Source organism: Natrix helvetica, assembly GCF_964273705.1.
Source record: "Natrix helvetica genome assembly, chromosome: Z".
NCBI classification, from domain to species: Eukaryota; Metazoa; Chordata; class Lepidosauria; order Squamata; family Natricidae; genus Natrix; species Natrix helvetica.
This window is the reverse complement of record NC_138554.1, coordinates 100,802,582-100,817,400: the sequence shown is the minus strand read 5'-3', so window position 1 is coordinate 100,817,400 and position 14,819 is coordinate 100,802,582. Positions and strand designations below refer to the sequence as shown.

The 14,819-nt window shown below is 42.4% G+C and overlaps 1 protein-coding gene across 2 annotated transcripts in view; it reads left to right on the top strand.

The window, feature by feature from the left end:
* Positions 1-13,188, top strand: part of FAM221A (family with sequence similarity 221 member A) — a 44,454-nt gene extending 31,266 nt beyond the window's left edge. For both annotated transcript variants that reach the window (XM_081933419.1, XM_081933418.1), the window contains exons 6-8: positions 10,982-11,095; positions 11,178-11,266; positions 12,050-13,188. In XM_081933419.1, coding sequence (XP_081789545.1) covers positions 10,982-11,095; positions 11,178-11,266; positions 12,050-12,121 — 275 coding nt within the window. In that variant the 3' untranslated portion in view covers positions 12,122-13,188. The remainder of the gene's footprint in view (positions 1-10,981; positions 11,096-11,177; positions 11,267-12,049) is intronic.
* The last annotated feature ends 1,631 nt before the right edge of the window (positions 13,189-14,819 follow it).

Below are 14,819 nucleotides of genomic sequence, written 5' to 3'. Positions count from 1 at the left end.
GCTATTCGATCAGCCGGTAAAGACAAGTCCTGTATTGATGCCTAAAGCAAAAGTCATTCAAATAAATCCACAAAAAAACACACAATGAGAAAAAACAAAAAGGAAAAAGAGGAACCAAAAAGGGGGGACATGTCTTCCCTTGGGAGGGGCTGGATGCTACCTCCACCCTATGAGAATAGGCGTCTCAGGTAAGGACCAACGCCCTTTCTCCATAGTGGTGGAGGTAGCATCCAGACTGGACGTACCAAAGCTGGATCTGTCCCCTGGGTGGGATTATGACTTGTCTGGCTGAGATCCTATCCTATGGACCAACTCGAGCACTCTGCGGCCAAAGCCTGCATCCGCAGATGCAAAGGTGTCCAACTTGTAATTTTTGATGAAGGGGGACGGGCTAGCCCACATCACTGTCTTACAAATCTCTGCTAAGGACGCTTGGGCCACCCAGGCAGCCGAAGTGGCCACTCTCTTTGTACAGTGTGCAGTCAATGTACTTGGAACCGAAGTAGATTGGACTGATAGGCTGAAACTGCCATAAGGGCATCAAGAACCCTGGGCAAATCCAGGGGGAGGAGGAGCTGATGTCGCAATTAGATGACGTGCAATCTCAATGCTCTGAGATTGCAGTCGATACTTTTGCCGCTGGGTGGTCCAAACGGACCTAAACCATCCCACAGAGACAGTGAATAGGAAGAATACGTCTTGCTGATCTCAGGGACATCGCAAAGTCCCTGATTGATTCAAGAGAAGTTCTTCAAGCCGGAGAGAAAAGGCTTGATTAGGCTGATGAAGTCGGGGCTGCTCCAAAAGGGAAGGATACGGAAAGAGAAAGTGTTTCCAGCTGGTGAGGAATTTTTACCGTTTTAAAAGAGACTGCCTATAAAAAACTTAAAATTAATTTAAATTGGAGAACAGAAGAAATAAGCGCGGAATTAAATTTGGAATGGTTTTGGACGGTGGGTTATCTTACTTTTTAAATGCTATTTTCTCAGATGGAATTTATGCAAGCCTTTAAAAACGAATGGATTAAGTTTTCTTCTATTTTTTTTTCTTTTACTATTCTTTGTAACCTATGGACTAAAATTCTCCTCTTTCATTACTGTGGATGTTTTTCTAACTCATTCAAGAATCGGACTTTTTTTTTCTTGAAATACAAAATAGATACAAAAAGAAACAAAGAAAATTGCAACATTGCAACAATAACACTGCTACTCGGAGGCTGGAGGTTTGCGTATTGGAAACGAAACACTTTTATTTTTTTTCACTGATTATTCTGGCTTGGCACTTCAAGGTCTCACTGCTTGTTTATAGAGAGTGATAAGAAGAAAAGCATACAGATGTCCGTTTGAAGTATATCTCTAACCAGAGAAAGGTGAAAATGAAATGTTATTGTGAATCTATGCTTAATCTTGTTAAACCCTTCTAAGTTATAGCAGCAGTGTTTGTTAGCTGGAGATAATTACACAATTTCAACAGCAGAAAGAAGTTTTAAGTCTGCAAAAGATATTCCCAGAAATACAGAAATTATCAAACACACATGAGAGGATAGAGAAGAAGTTGGAAGACTTGGTGCATCTAAAAGCAAAATATGATGAAGAAGTTGAAGATTTTATCAAATGGAAAAAGTGGTGGTTAAAATCTTAAAAATTGAAGAGGAAAATGAATATAAAGAAATTAAAATTGCTGATATTTATGGTGATTGGTTTGTCTGTGAAAATGGAAAGAGTGGCACACAGAAAGAGGAACTAAATGGGGGGGAATCTAACCTAGGTAGCAAGATACAGAAGAAGAAAAAACAAAAGAATTTAGAGATTTAAAGAGAGAAATTTTATTAGCAATATCATTGATAACACTACCTACAATCAAAGATAAGCTGATTAAGGAAACAGAAGAAGGGCATCGAAATTACATGAGAGATTTTATAAGCAAAGAGTTGCTAAGAGAAGTCCATACAAAGTTGATAAAGGAGATGATTAGAGGACTGACACCACAAGTGGCAGAAGATATGAGACTGTTTTGCTACTGGAAAGATACAGGTTGATAGATGGAAGAGTATAATTTAAAACTAGTTAAACCTAGTGAAATTTATTGACAATAGATATAGTTAAATAAATAGTTGATAATGATAATAATGTATACAATGTGTAGTGTTATGATAAGTAGTAATGGGATATGAATATTGAATGGTACCCATGAAAGGAAGATTAGAAATCCTTTTGGATTATATATAAAGGTTAATAAAAAAGAACTAAGTTAGATATAGTTAAGTCTTGAATATTAGAGGGAAAATGTTATGATACAGGATATAGTTAAATAAAGGAGGGATAATGATAACAACGTATATATAGGTACGGGTACAACATAAGGAAACTGGATGTAAATTGTAAACAGTGATTTGGAAAGAAGGATTAGAAAACTTTGTTATTAAATATTATGGATGTTTAGCTAGAGTAGGACATAAGGATTCAGTGTTATTGGAGGATTTTAAAAATAGTAAATGAAATGCCAGTATGTGGTTATGCATTAAATCTTGGTATATTTTATGATGAAGGACGTTTAAATAATTATAGTCAAATGAAAATGGAGGTGTGATGATGGTAACATGTATACATATCTGAGTTAAAATACTTGATTTAATATGAATTATGTTTGTTGACTGTGGAAGAGATGCACTTAAGCCTTTTTGTAATCAACTGATACACTTTCTACAGTATGTAAAGAAGGTTGTGTTGTGTTTGTTTTGAAAATTAAAAAAAAACTTTTATAACAAAAAAAGAGAACGCTGGGCAAATCGCAGGAGGGATATCTGTGCATCACTGGTGGTTTTAGATTGGAAGCTCTCTTAAGGAAACGCCGCACCGTTGGGATAGCAGAGGGGAACCCCAACAAGTCAATACGGAGGAAATAGCCGCCAATTGCCTTCGGATTGTATTTGTGGCCAAACCCTTGTCCAAACCATCCTGTAGAAATTTCAGAACATGAGGGATATGGCCCTGGTGGGATCTAAAGCCTTACCAGAACACGAGGAACAGAACGACTGCCAGGTGGAATCGTAGAGATGCTCGGTGGATGGGCGCCGAGTGGCTTGGATTGTCTGAATGACCCTGGATGAATAATTGTCCTCCTTCAGGACGCTCTGCTCAAGCGCCAGGCGGTCAACTGGAACCACTGAGGGTCAAGATGTTCCAGTGACCCCTGGCTGAGGGAGATCCGGTCTCGAGAGCCTGTCCACCGAGGGAGTCCGCAGGGCCGCAAACCAATGCCCGCGTGGCCAGTGAGGGGTGACCAGGACTACCTCTGCCCTCTCTCCAATGATCTTCTGGATGACTCGAGGTAAGAGTGGAAGCGGGGGGAAAGCATAAAGGAGGCCTGGAGGCCAGTTGCATTGAAGTGCATCCACCCCTTCCAACCGCAGTGTTGGGAACAGAGAGTAAAACTGCCGGAGCTGTGTGTTGTGGGGGATGGCGAAAAGATCGATCACCGGCATGCCGAATTGGTCCACAATGTACTGGAAGATTGATGGGTGCAGGCACCATTCAGCACTGTCCACAACCTCTCGACTGAGCCAGTCGGCCTGCACATTCTCCACCCCCGAAATATGCTCCGCACTGAGAGACTGTAATTGTTTCTCGGCCCAAAGACCCAATTTCATGGCTTCGCCCATCAGGGAACGTGACCTGGTCCCTCCCTGACGGTTTATGTGTGCCTTGGCTGGCATATTGTCTGTCCGACAAGGACGTGTTTGCCCGCCATTGTGTACTTGAAATGGCGGAGAGTCAGGTGGACCGCTCGTAGTTCCAGCCAGTTTATACTGTGAGTCCAGTCCACCTGATCCCATTGCCCCTGCGCCATTTGTTCCTGGAGGTGAGATCCCCAGCCAAACAGGCTGGCATCCGTGGTGACAGTCAGTGTGTCCTGGTCCTTGAACTGCGGCCCCTGGTGAGGGCCTGGGACATCCACCACAGGAGGGAATGGGAAACCTCTGCTGGGATGCGTACCTTGGCCAGGGAACAGCTTAAGAGTTTCCTCTGAAACAGCAAGAGAAAAAATTGGAGTTCCCTGGAATGTAGCCGTGCCCAAGGAACTATCCAAACGGCTGACACCATGGTGCCCAGCAATTTCGTGAGCGTGGCCAAAGAGCCCCTGCGTTCCCTGGCAGCTTGGCTTGCTAGGGACCTGAGAGATTCCTGCCGCTCTAGTGACAAGAAGACTCTACAATCAACGGTATCAGTTAAAGCACCGAGGTGCAGTAACCTGGTGGTCGGATGGAGATGACTCTTAGGTGTGTTAACTGAAAAGCCATAGTCCTGGAGGACCTGTGTTGTGGTCATAAGGTCCCTTCAAGCCTGACTATGGGACGAAGATTGTATGAGTATGTCATCTAAATAGGCCTGTAATCTGATAGGCACCTCTTGCAGCGCAGAGATCAAAGCCGTAAATTGGTAAATACTCGAAGTGCCGAGGAAAGCCCAAAGGGCAATGCCATGTTTTGGAAGTGATGACCCAGGTAGGAAAAGCATAGGAACTACGTATGCTGGGGCAAGTTGGGAATATGGAGGTATGCCTCCGTCAAATCTATTGAAGTTAAGACATCACCGTGTGTAATACCTTAAATGGTTTGCAATGAATGCATCTTAAAACATTTATAACAAATGAACTTGTTTAATTTCTTAAGATCAAGGATGGCTCTCCAGCCCATGGAGGCTTTGGGGATAACAAAAAGTATGGAATAGAATCCTTGGCCGCGTTGGTCTTCCGGCACCAGTTTTACGGCCTGTATATCCAAGAGATGTTGAATCGCCTCTTGCATGATACGATGTCGAGCCGGATTGTTTGATAATGGATAGGTCCTGAAGAGCCTAGGGGAGTTGGAGATAAACTCAAGAGCAAGACCTATTCTAATAGTAGATCTAACCCAGGCATCGGAGATGGTCCTATCCCATTGATCAGCGAAAAAGGCCAATCTACCTCCGATGGGATAACTGGTGGCCGGCAAGTTAGGATCGGCGGTAGAAACGTCCCACGCCTCCGCGAAAGGGACATTTGGCTGATTTTCCTCTCTGGTAATGGTCTGACTGGCCCCTCTGTCTGGAGGAGTATCCCCCCTGTTGCCTATACCCCTGGGTGCCATAGTTTGCCCCCGAAAAGATGAACCATAATCCTGGTTCCGAAAGGACGACCCCCCATCCTGACCCCGAAAGGAAGGGCATCTGGGGTAGGGAGCGGAGCAGGAGAACCCTTTCTTGGGTGCCGTAGGGAGGTTCTTTCTCTTCTCCTTGTTCTCGATGAGAAATAGATCCAAGGCGTTCCCAAAAAGAGAATTGCCCTTGAATGGGGCAGAAGCCAATCACCATTTGTGGCACACATCCGCCTGCCACTGGCGAAGCCACAACAGTCTGTGGGACGCCACAGAAGATGCCATGGCCCTGGATGCGAATCTGGCAGATGTAAGCGTAGCGTCAGACGTAAACTGGACAGCCACCACCAATTGGTGATGTCTTTGATGGGCGTGTATGTCTGTGATAGGAATGCTTTGTTGCAGGTCCTGAAGCCAGAGGAGACAGGAACGGATGAAGAAGAAAGCGGTGGTTGAGGCATGAACCGCCCACGCTGCTGCCTGGTGACCACGTTGCAATGCGAGGTCTGCCTTTTTGTCCTCTGGTTTAAGGACATCTTATGGGGCTCCCGGCATATTCGATGAGGTGTAGAGGGCAACCACTGGGGCGTCGATTGTTGGAACCAACAAGAATTGGGCCAGATCATTGGCTACATTGAAATTTTTTTTATCTGAGGCCTATGGATTTGGACCGGAAGTAGGAGCCGACCACTGACGTTGTACCACGTCTACAAATATTTTAGGTGTTGGTATCGTTTCAGATGGAGGGGCCTGTTCAGAGAACAGGGTGTCAGAAGACACAGAAGTAGGGTAAGGGGCAGTTGTCGCTGGCTGTGCGCCAAAATTTGCCACCATCTTGGCCTTGTACAGCAAGGACTGGAATAGGGTTGGAGGGAAGAGCCCAGAGAAAGTATTTTGGTCGGGTTCCCTGCCCTCATCCTCAGACATCTGTGCCTCTTTGATCTCCCCTTCCTCTGAAACCGAAGATTGGTCTGATGCCTCCTCATCTGGAGCCGAAGAGTCTGCTGTTAACGTGGGCTCTAGAGGTACTGTGGGGCGGTCAGATGATTGCTTCTGGGGTGGTTGCTTTTGGTTTGAAGCATCCCTCTGTTGCAACCCCGCTGCAATGCCTTGTGATATGGTGGTGGCAATGATTTCTTGAAAATTGGACATGTAGAGAGGATTTGCTGGTCATGACGAATTCCAGTTGAGGTGGACGGAATAGCGTCCATCCTCTGCACGCTATGTGGGGCGGATGGTATCGCCAGCAGGCACAGGAGGATGAATTTCCTGTTTTGGCCCCCAGATGCCAGAAACGTCAATTGGAAAGAGAGGGTTAAGGGAAGCCTTCCTACCCTGTCTGTCCCCAGAAGGTTGTAAGGCCAATTGCATGTGGGAATGCTCAATTTGTTTAGAAGCATGTGAGGATGAGGCTCTCTTAGAGGCAGCTTTCTTATAAATGCGCTCCAAAGCCTTTTCCTTTTCCTTTTTGTATCGAGAAGCAGGCTTGGAGGGCTTTTTAGATCTGCTAACCTTCACTGAGGCTTTTGGATTTTTCTTGCATGTTTTAGCTTGCCCTGAGGTGATAGAGGTTGAAGGCCTGGGAGGTGATTGAGTAGCCAAATGCCCTTCAACCAATTGGGGGCTATGAGGCGCTCCAGAGGGCTCCGCTGTGACACTTAGTGTTTCAGAAGAAATGGCGGCTGCCATTTTAAAAGGAGAGAGAGTGCGAATAAGAAAAATGGCACATCTTTTTGCAATGGCTAAGCTCCTTATAAGAAAACAGTGGCTTGACTAGAACGCTGCTCCTTATCAACTCTCCGATCACCACTCTAAGAGCATGGGTCGCTCTGCAGCAGCTGAGAAAAAACGCCCATGTTGTATTTCAGTTAAGCTGCTGTGGTTCACCACTCAACTGAAGAAGGAACGATGGAGCACTGCCAGTACGAAGGCTATTCCAAACGGTGAGGGATTGTAATAGGGCAAGGCAGGTGGTGAGAGGTAATCGTGGTGGAATCAGGCACTGATCGTCAAGCTACGGGAGTTTCTGGGATTAATCTCAAACAGTTCAAGCCTCCCTCATCTTTCGAAGCCTTTATGCCCTGATAGGCCTTACAGGCTAAGACTGCACGCTGCCCCTGCAAGGAACTTCAGCCAGTCAGGGTCGCTGCCAGACACAATCCAAAGTCAATTCACAATCCAAGGACAATTCAATAGGAATAACTCACAAATCCAATATTTATAAAGACAGTAAATTCCTCTCAGATTGGATCTAAGCGATGATACATCTATCCTCATTGAGGGACTGAGTCGGAACTGGGCTTTGCCTAGCGACAGGGGCATGGTTTTTCATCAACTGTCAGGCTCACTCATCGCAATCAGTGGATGAAGGTCAACCCAGTTTGGATGCTACCTCCACCACTATGGAGAAGCTTTCAGATTTACATTTTTAAATTGCTGTCTTAAATAGCTGTCCTGAAGGTAATGTTATCATCCATTATTGTATGTTTATTTTTAAATTAAATATAATTAAATGTATTTTAAGTAAACTTTTGAGTTCTAAAACAATAAAACCATGATTTAATGGACTTTGGCTCAGAGCACAGGAGACATGACATAGAAAATAAGCAACAATAGGTATTCCTTTCCCTCATGCTGATTGTTTCCCCCATGCAAGCACTTTCTTGTTGGATGAAGTTTCATATTTGAGTTCAGGATGAGGGAAGGTAAGGGCAAGGAGGATGAAATTATCAAATCATCAATTGGGTAAGCCAGTTAGTGTGATTTATTGTGTGGAAACAGTAGTTTAGGACAGCAGAGAGGAAAGATTAAGCATTTTGGTAGGATATGCCAGCCTGGGAAATAAACAGCAATTCCTTTTTACTATCATGACTTGCCTTCTGATTTATTATCTAACTTTGATAATAATATGAATAACCTCTTTTTTCATTGTGCAATATGAGGAAGCTATCCTAACTATCCTGAGTTATCTTCTGTTTCTGTCATTGGATTTGTTGGACTCTCCTTCTGCTGGAATGGCTCTAAACTGAGCTTTATCTGTAACTTATCAATACATTTCAAAGAAATTCTGACACAGAAAAAACTATTGTCCTTTATTTATTATTTATTTATTTACTGAGCACTTATAGACCGCCCCTTCTCCCGAAAGGGACTCGGGGCGGTGTATAGTCCATGTATAGTCCATACAAGAAATACATCATATAAATAACAAATAATTGAACAGTTAAAATTGTTAAATAGGAAGATAGATATGGAGGAGGTTAAAAAGAAGGTTAAAAAGAACTGTACAGCTGAGTAAAGTATATAAATATAGTTTTAAAACCCCTAAAAATATCCCATAAAATTAGATTTAAAACAATTTCCCTAAAATACCAGTTAAGAAATATGTCTGCCAGGAGGTAACAGTTATGGTTGTGCCAGGCCAGCCAATCGGAACAGGTGAGTCTTCAATTTTTGTCGGAAGGAGCGGAAGTCGGTGGTGGTTCTAATGTCGGGGGGAGGTCATTCCAGAGGGTTGGGCCCATCACAGAGAAGGCCCTACTCCTTGGCGCCGCCCGTTGGCATTGCCTGGTGGACGGCACCAGGAGTAGTCCCTCCCTGTGAGAGCGAATTGGCCGCAGGGATGTGTGTGGGAGGATGCGATCCCGCAAGTAACTAGGTCCTGTGTCATGGAGCGCTTTAAAGATGGTGATCAAGACCTTGAAACGCACCCGAAAAACCACAGGCAGCCAGTGCAGCTCGCGCAGGAGAGGTGTTACATGGGAGTACCTCGTACTCTCCATGACAGCCCGCGCGGCTGCGTTCTGGACTAGCTGCAGTCTCCGGGCGCGTCCCAAGGGAAGCCCCATGTAGAGAGCATTGCAGTAGTCCAGGCGAGACGTCACCAGCGCATGAGTGACCGTGCGTAGGGCATCCCAGTCCAGTAGGGGGCGCAATTGGCGCACCAGGCGAACCTGGTGGAACGCCCCCCTTGCCACGGCTGCCACATGGTCGTCCATTGACAGCCGGGCATCTAGGAGGACGCCCAAATTGCGCGCCCGTTCCACAGGGGACAATTGTTCGCCCCCTATGGCCAGCGATGGAATCAGCTGGCTGAACCGAGGTGCCGGTAGCCACAGCCACTCAGTCTTGGAGGGGTTGAGCTTGAGTCTGTTGTCCCCCATCCAGACCCCGACGGCTTCCAAACATCGGGACATCACTTCGACAGCCTCGTTGGGGTGGTTTGGGGTTGAAATGTACAGCTGGGTATCATCAGCGTACAGATGATATTCAACCCCAAAACCACGGATGATCTCCCCCAGTGGCTTCACATATGCGTTGAACAGGAGAGGCGAGAGGACCAACCCCTGTGGCACCCCACAAGTGAGTGGCCTCAGGGTCGACCTCTACCCCCCTGTCAACACACATTGCGTCCGGTCGGAGAGGTAGGAGCCGAACCACCGCAGAACGGTGCCTCCGACTCCCATCCCCTCCAGCCGGCGCAATAGGATACCATGGTCGATGGTATCAAAAGCCGCTGAGAGGTCTAATAGGACCAGGATAGAGGAACAACCTCTATCTCTGGCCCTCCAGAGATCATCAACCAACGCGGCCAAGGCTGTCTCCGTGCTGTGCCCGGGTCGGAAGCCGGACTGGCGTGGGTCTAGATATTCGGATTCGTCAAGGTGTCGCGGAAATTGCTGTGCCACCACATTCTCAACAACCTTCGCTAAAAAGGGAAGGTTGGAGACTGGACGATAATTAGCTAGCTCCGTTGGATCAAGTGAAGGCTCTTGAGCAAGGAACTCACCACCGCCTCTTTCAAGGCGGTTGGTAAGGATCCCTCGCCCAATGAGGCGTTCACCAGGCCCAGAAGCCAGCCTCGTGTCACCTCCCAGGTTGCCAGTACCAGCCAGGAGGGACACGGGTCCATTAAACATGTGGTAGGTCGCAGCCGTCCACGCAACCTGTCCAAATCCTCGGGGGCAACAGAGTCAAACTCCTCCCAGAATGGTCTCACAAGACTCACTGTTGACGGCTCGTCTGGTCCACTGGAGGGGGCCCATCCGCTCCGGATCTGAGCGACTTTGTCCTGCAGTCCCTATTACAGAATGTAAGAAAGCTATCTTAGGATACATTTTAATTGTTTCTTCTGTCAATATATTTGATTGTTTTTTTACTTTAATAATAGCTTAATAATTGGTCTTATTAAAATCTATTTCATAGTTATTCCCAAATGAGTAGCAGTGCTACTCATTTGGGACCAAAATGCTACCAGAAATGTGGTACTTTGAAGATTAATAAATGTGTTACATCATATTACATATTATATTTTATATTTTTTTTGCCATTTATCTTCCTGCCAGGTGACTTTAAATAAATATAAAATAAATATTTATAAAATAATACATTTTACTTTATGTTCAAATGTTCTGTGAATTGGACTCCGTCTGATGTGTGGAGTTTATCTTAAGCTGGAGGTTTATATTGATATTTGGGACAGGGCAAACAAACAAAGGGAAATGAACAGCAGTTTGCTGTTATCCTTGCTAACGGCTGTTTTCATGCTTTTCTGGTTGACAATTTAACCAATGACTGAATGTTTAAGATGATACATGCAGTATGATTTACATTTTTAATTTTAATGTGACCTGCAGAAAATAGTTAACCCTTTTGATGAGTGTTGATTCATCTTGATTATCCTATTTTATGTACACTATCAACTTGTTCATTTTATACTACACAATCATCTAATAGAAATGCTGTTCAATCTCTTTGGTGGTCTTAATCGAACATATATTTAACCTAGACTTTATTCATCAGCAATAGTACTTTAATTTTAATTCTTAATGCTTGTTTACTTTTAAGGAGCACCTTCTGCTCAATTCTTAGAAGCTCCTGTAACCAACATGGATAATCCATTTTTAAAAGCATTCCAAGGTCCATCCAGTTCCATGCAGGCCTACTCCCAATTAACAGATGGTAATGATTTTTACATTTTTAAATAGTTTATTAAACAGATTTTAAATGTATTTTAAAAGCTAACAAAATTATTGTCTTTAAGGAAGTACAAGTACAACAATGCAAGTTTCCAGTTTAAGGAGATCTGAAGAAGATGATATGGCTTATTTTGAAAGACAGTATCAGGCACGGGTAAGTCCACAGCATACATTATTTAAAGCAGAAGCATTTCTTTCTGTTTAAAAATAATTTGTTCAAATGGCACTTACCACACATAATAATGTGTTGATGGTTTTAAATAGTACATTGGGAAACTAGTGATATTTGAAAATCAAATGTACTTAGATGGGAATATCAGGACTATCGTGACATGCAAAAAGAAAGAAGAGTGTTTGTATAATTTATATTGAAGACCAGTGACTTTTTTCAAAAGCAATAAAAGTTTTAGAGGCAGCACATGTGCCTATTTATTCAGTAATGCAATTGTACAACAATATTTACATTATTGGCTAAACATTGTATAAATCTTGCTACAAGAAGTTTTAAACTCTATGCATGATAGTCAATCGTATCAACTAATTTATATGTTTCTCTACCTCCACCTTAGATCACAGCTTATGAGATTTCCAACAATGGCATAACTCATAAATTTCAGTTTGTGAGTTTGTGTCAATTCATATGGGTGCTTGGATGTAGATGCATCTTGCAAAGGAAATTTCTAATGCTTGTAGGATAAGAAAATGTAGCAATAATGGGACTAGATCAGGGGTGTCAAACTTGTGGTGCCACGTCATCACCACATGAGGTATAGTGACTTTCTCCCCTTCGCTAAACTGGAGGTAGGTGTGGCCAGCACACGACCCCTGTGGGCTGCAAGTTTGACATCCCTGGACTAGATGAAAGTTGTTTTCTATAGTTTGCAGAAAACAAGGACAGCTTATGTTTCAAGTAATTTTATGATTTTTTTCATTACAGTTGAAACAAGAGAAGGTGAGGGATCAGAAAGGCAAAAGTCATATGCCAACAAAGACCCAACATCATCAATAATGTATTTGGGTTTCACTGTAATTTATGAGCATTTCTGTTCCTATCTATCTTTGTATCTATCTTTCTTCAGTGGCTATAGTACAATATATTTATTTTTCTATGTAAATTTTGTGCATATAAAATGATGTGCTTCTTTTCACGCATTGAAGCAAAATAATGCTATCCATTTAATTCTGCATACTTGAAAATCAGTAATGGAAAAAATTCAGGTTTCATAGCAGAAAACTATTGTATGAACATTGAGAATTACTTCTTGAGAAGTGTTTATTATTGTTAAAGATTTGCATTTTACGAAAAGTGGTTTTGTTTTCTGTATTTTAAGATTTGAAAATGTTGATAATAAAGAAAAACAAATAATCATTATAGGTGGTAACTGAGTCAAAAATTTCTATTGCTAAGCAAGACACTTATTAAGTGAATTTTGTCCCATTTTAGGACCTTTCTTGTGATAGTTGTTAAGCGAATACTTGCAGTTATTAAGTTAGTAACATGGTTGTTAAATTAATCTGACTTTCCAATTGATTTTGCTTGTCAGAAGATTACAAAGGTAATCACATGATCCTGGGACATTGCCACTATCAAAAATATGAGTCAGTTGCCAAGTGTCTTTATTTTGATCACATGACCATAAGATGCTGCAATTATTGTGTGACAAAAAGTCATAAGTCCCTTTTTTTCAATGATGTTATAACTTCGGTCACTAAATGAACTGTTGTAAATCAATGATTACCTGTATAGTTGAATTGATTTATCTAAAAATAATGCAGTAAAAATATGGTTGACAGATTACTAGATGTTTTGCATTGGACAACATACATCTTACGCCTTGTTTTTTAAATAGGATATCCCTTATTAAACCAGCCTTATAGATGATATCTGAAAATGGATCTTAATCTCTAGTAACAGTAGATTTAGGCTTAGAATAACTTTATTAAATGTACACTAATCAGTATACATTAAAATGAAATTATATGAAATAATGTAAATGCACAAATATATGAAGTCATAGTTAAAAAAGATTTATTGGTATAGATGAAACAGACACAACAGATAGGTAAAAAATGTAATGTGTTGCAAAGATGTGAATTTTGTACAAACAAAATAAAATTTATTAAAAATTTTAAAAAAATGAAATTTCATTGCATACAGCTCTCAAAGGATCACCACTTCCAATATACACTATATAAACATGACAAACAAACAAACAAACAATATACATGTACCCACATATATGTCTCAGAGAAACAACGCAATCTATTTCAGATACATACATGTACATGGTGAGAAAAACAAATCTTGCGAGTTTACCAGACGGATGGCATAGAGAACAAAGCTCTTAGAGAATCTGATAGTTCTGCTAAAAATACTTCAAAGGCTCCTCCCAAAGCGGAGCAACAGAAACGTACTGTAAAGTGGGTGTGTGAGGTCTCTAACAATGCTTTGAGCTCTGTGCACATAACGCTTATGAGCAGTATCCTGAGTAATGGTATCCTGAATAATAGAAAGCAAGTTTCTTATAATCTTGGGTGTGCTTATTATTCTCTGTATGGACCTTCTATCTGAGGCACTGCTACCACCAAACCAAACAGTGATGCAGTTTGTTAAGACACTCTCAATCGTGTCTCTGTAAAACGTGGCCAGGACGCAAGAAGAAAGATGCACTCTTCTCATCCAATGCAGGAAATGCAGATGCTGGTTTGCACGCTTCATTAAGGATGACGTATGGAGATACCAATTCAGATTGATAGTTATCTGCACCCCCAGTTGCTTAATACTATTGACCATCTCTATAGCTGTATCCTTGATACTGAGTGGAATATGACTATGCTGGCTCTTCCTAAAATCTACAATGATCTTCTTTGTTTTATTAACATTTAGAGCCAGGTTACTTTTATTGCACCAGTCCACCAGAGCCATCACATCTTCCCTATAAGCATCTTCATTATCATCCTGGATAAGACCCACCACTGCTGTGTCATCCAATATGATTCATAGCAGATTTGGCACAGCAGTTGTGGGGCATTAAGATGAACAGTAGTACATTGAAGACAGCGCTGTGGGGAACATGTAGTCAAGGAGATGGAGTTGGAAACTTTTCTTCCAACCCGCACAAACCTGGGCCTATCAATAAGGAAATCAAATATCCAATCACATAAAAGAATACTAAAACCTAATAGGCCCAGTTTGTTCACCAAATGCTGAAGAATGAATGTGTTGAATGCCAAAGTAAAATCAACAAACAGCATTTGCACATGATTATTCTCCTCCAGGTGCGCCAAACTAAGATGAAGCACACAGGAAAGTGCATTAGCTATAAAGCAGTTCTCATAGGCAAACTAATGAGTCAAATGTAGGGGATAAAGACTTCATCATAAAGGAAGCGAGTGCAACTGGATGGTAATCATTAAGGCATGTGAGTTTTTTGGCACTGGTACAATGTTTGCAGTCATGTTTGTGAGAACAATGGCCAGCTGAACAACGCACTCCTTAAGTACTGCCCAGGGATATTAGCAGGACACAGAACTTTTTGAATGTTGACTTTCCATAGCACCTTCTAAACAGCAGTTGTATCAAACCTGAGCACCTGTTCATCAGGAAGGGGGAAAGCCTTCCTTGCTGGATTGTTTGTGGCTTCAAACCATAAAAAAAAACATTTAGTTTTTTTAGAAAATCTGTGTTACCCTTACATATTAGGGAA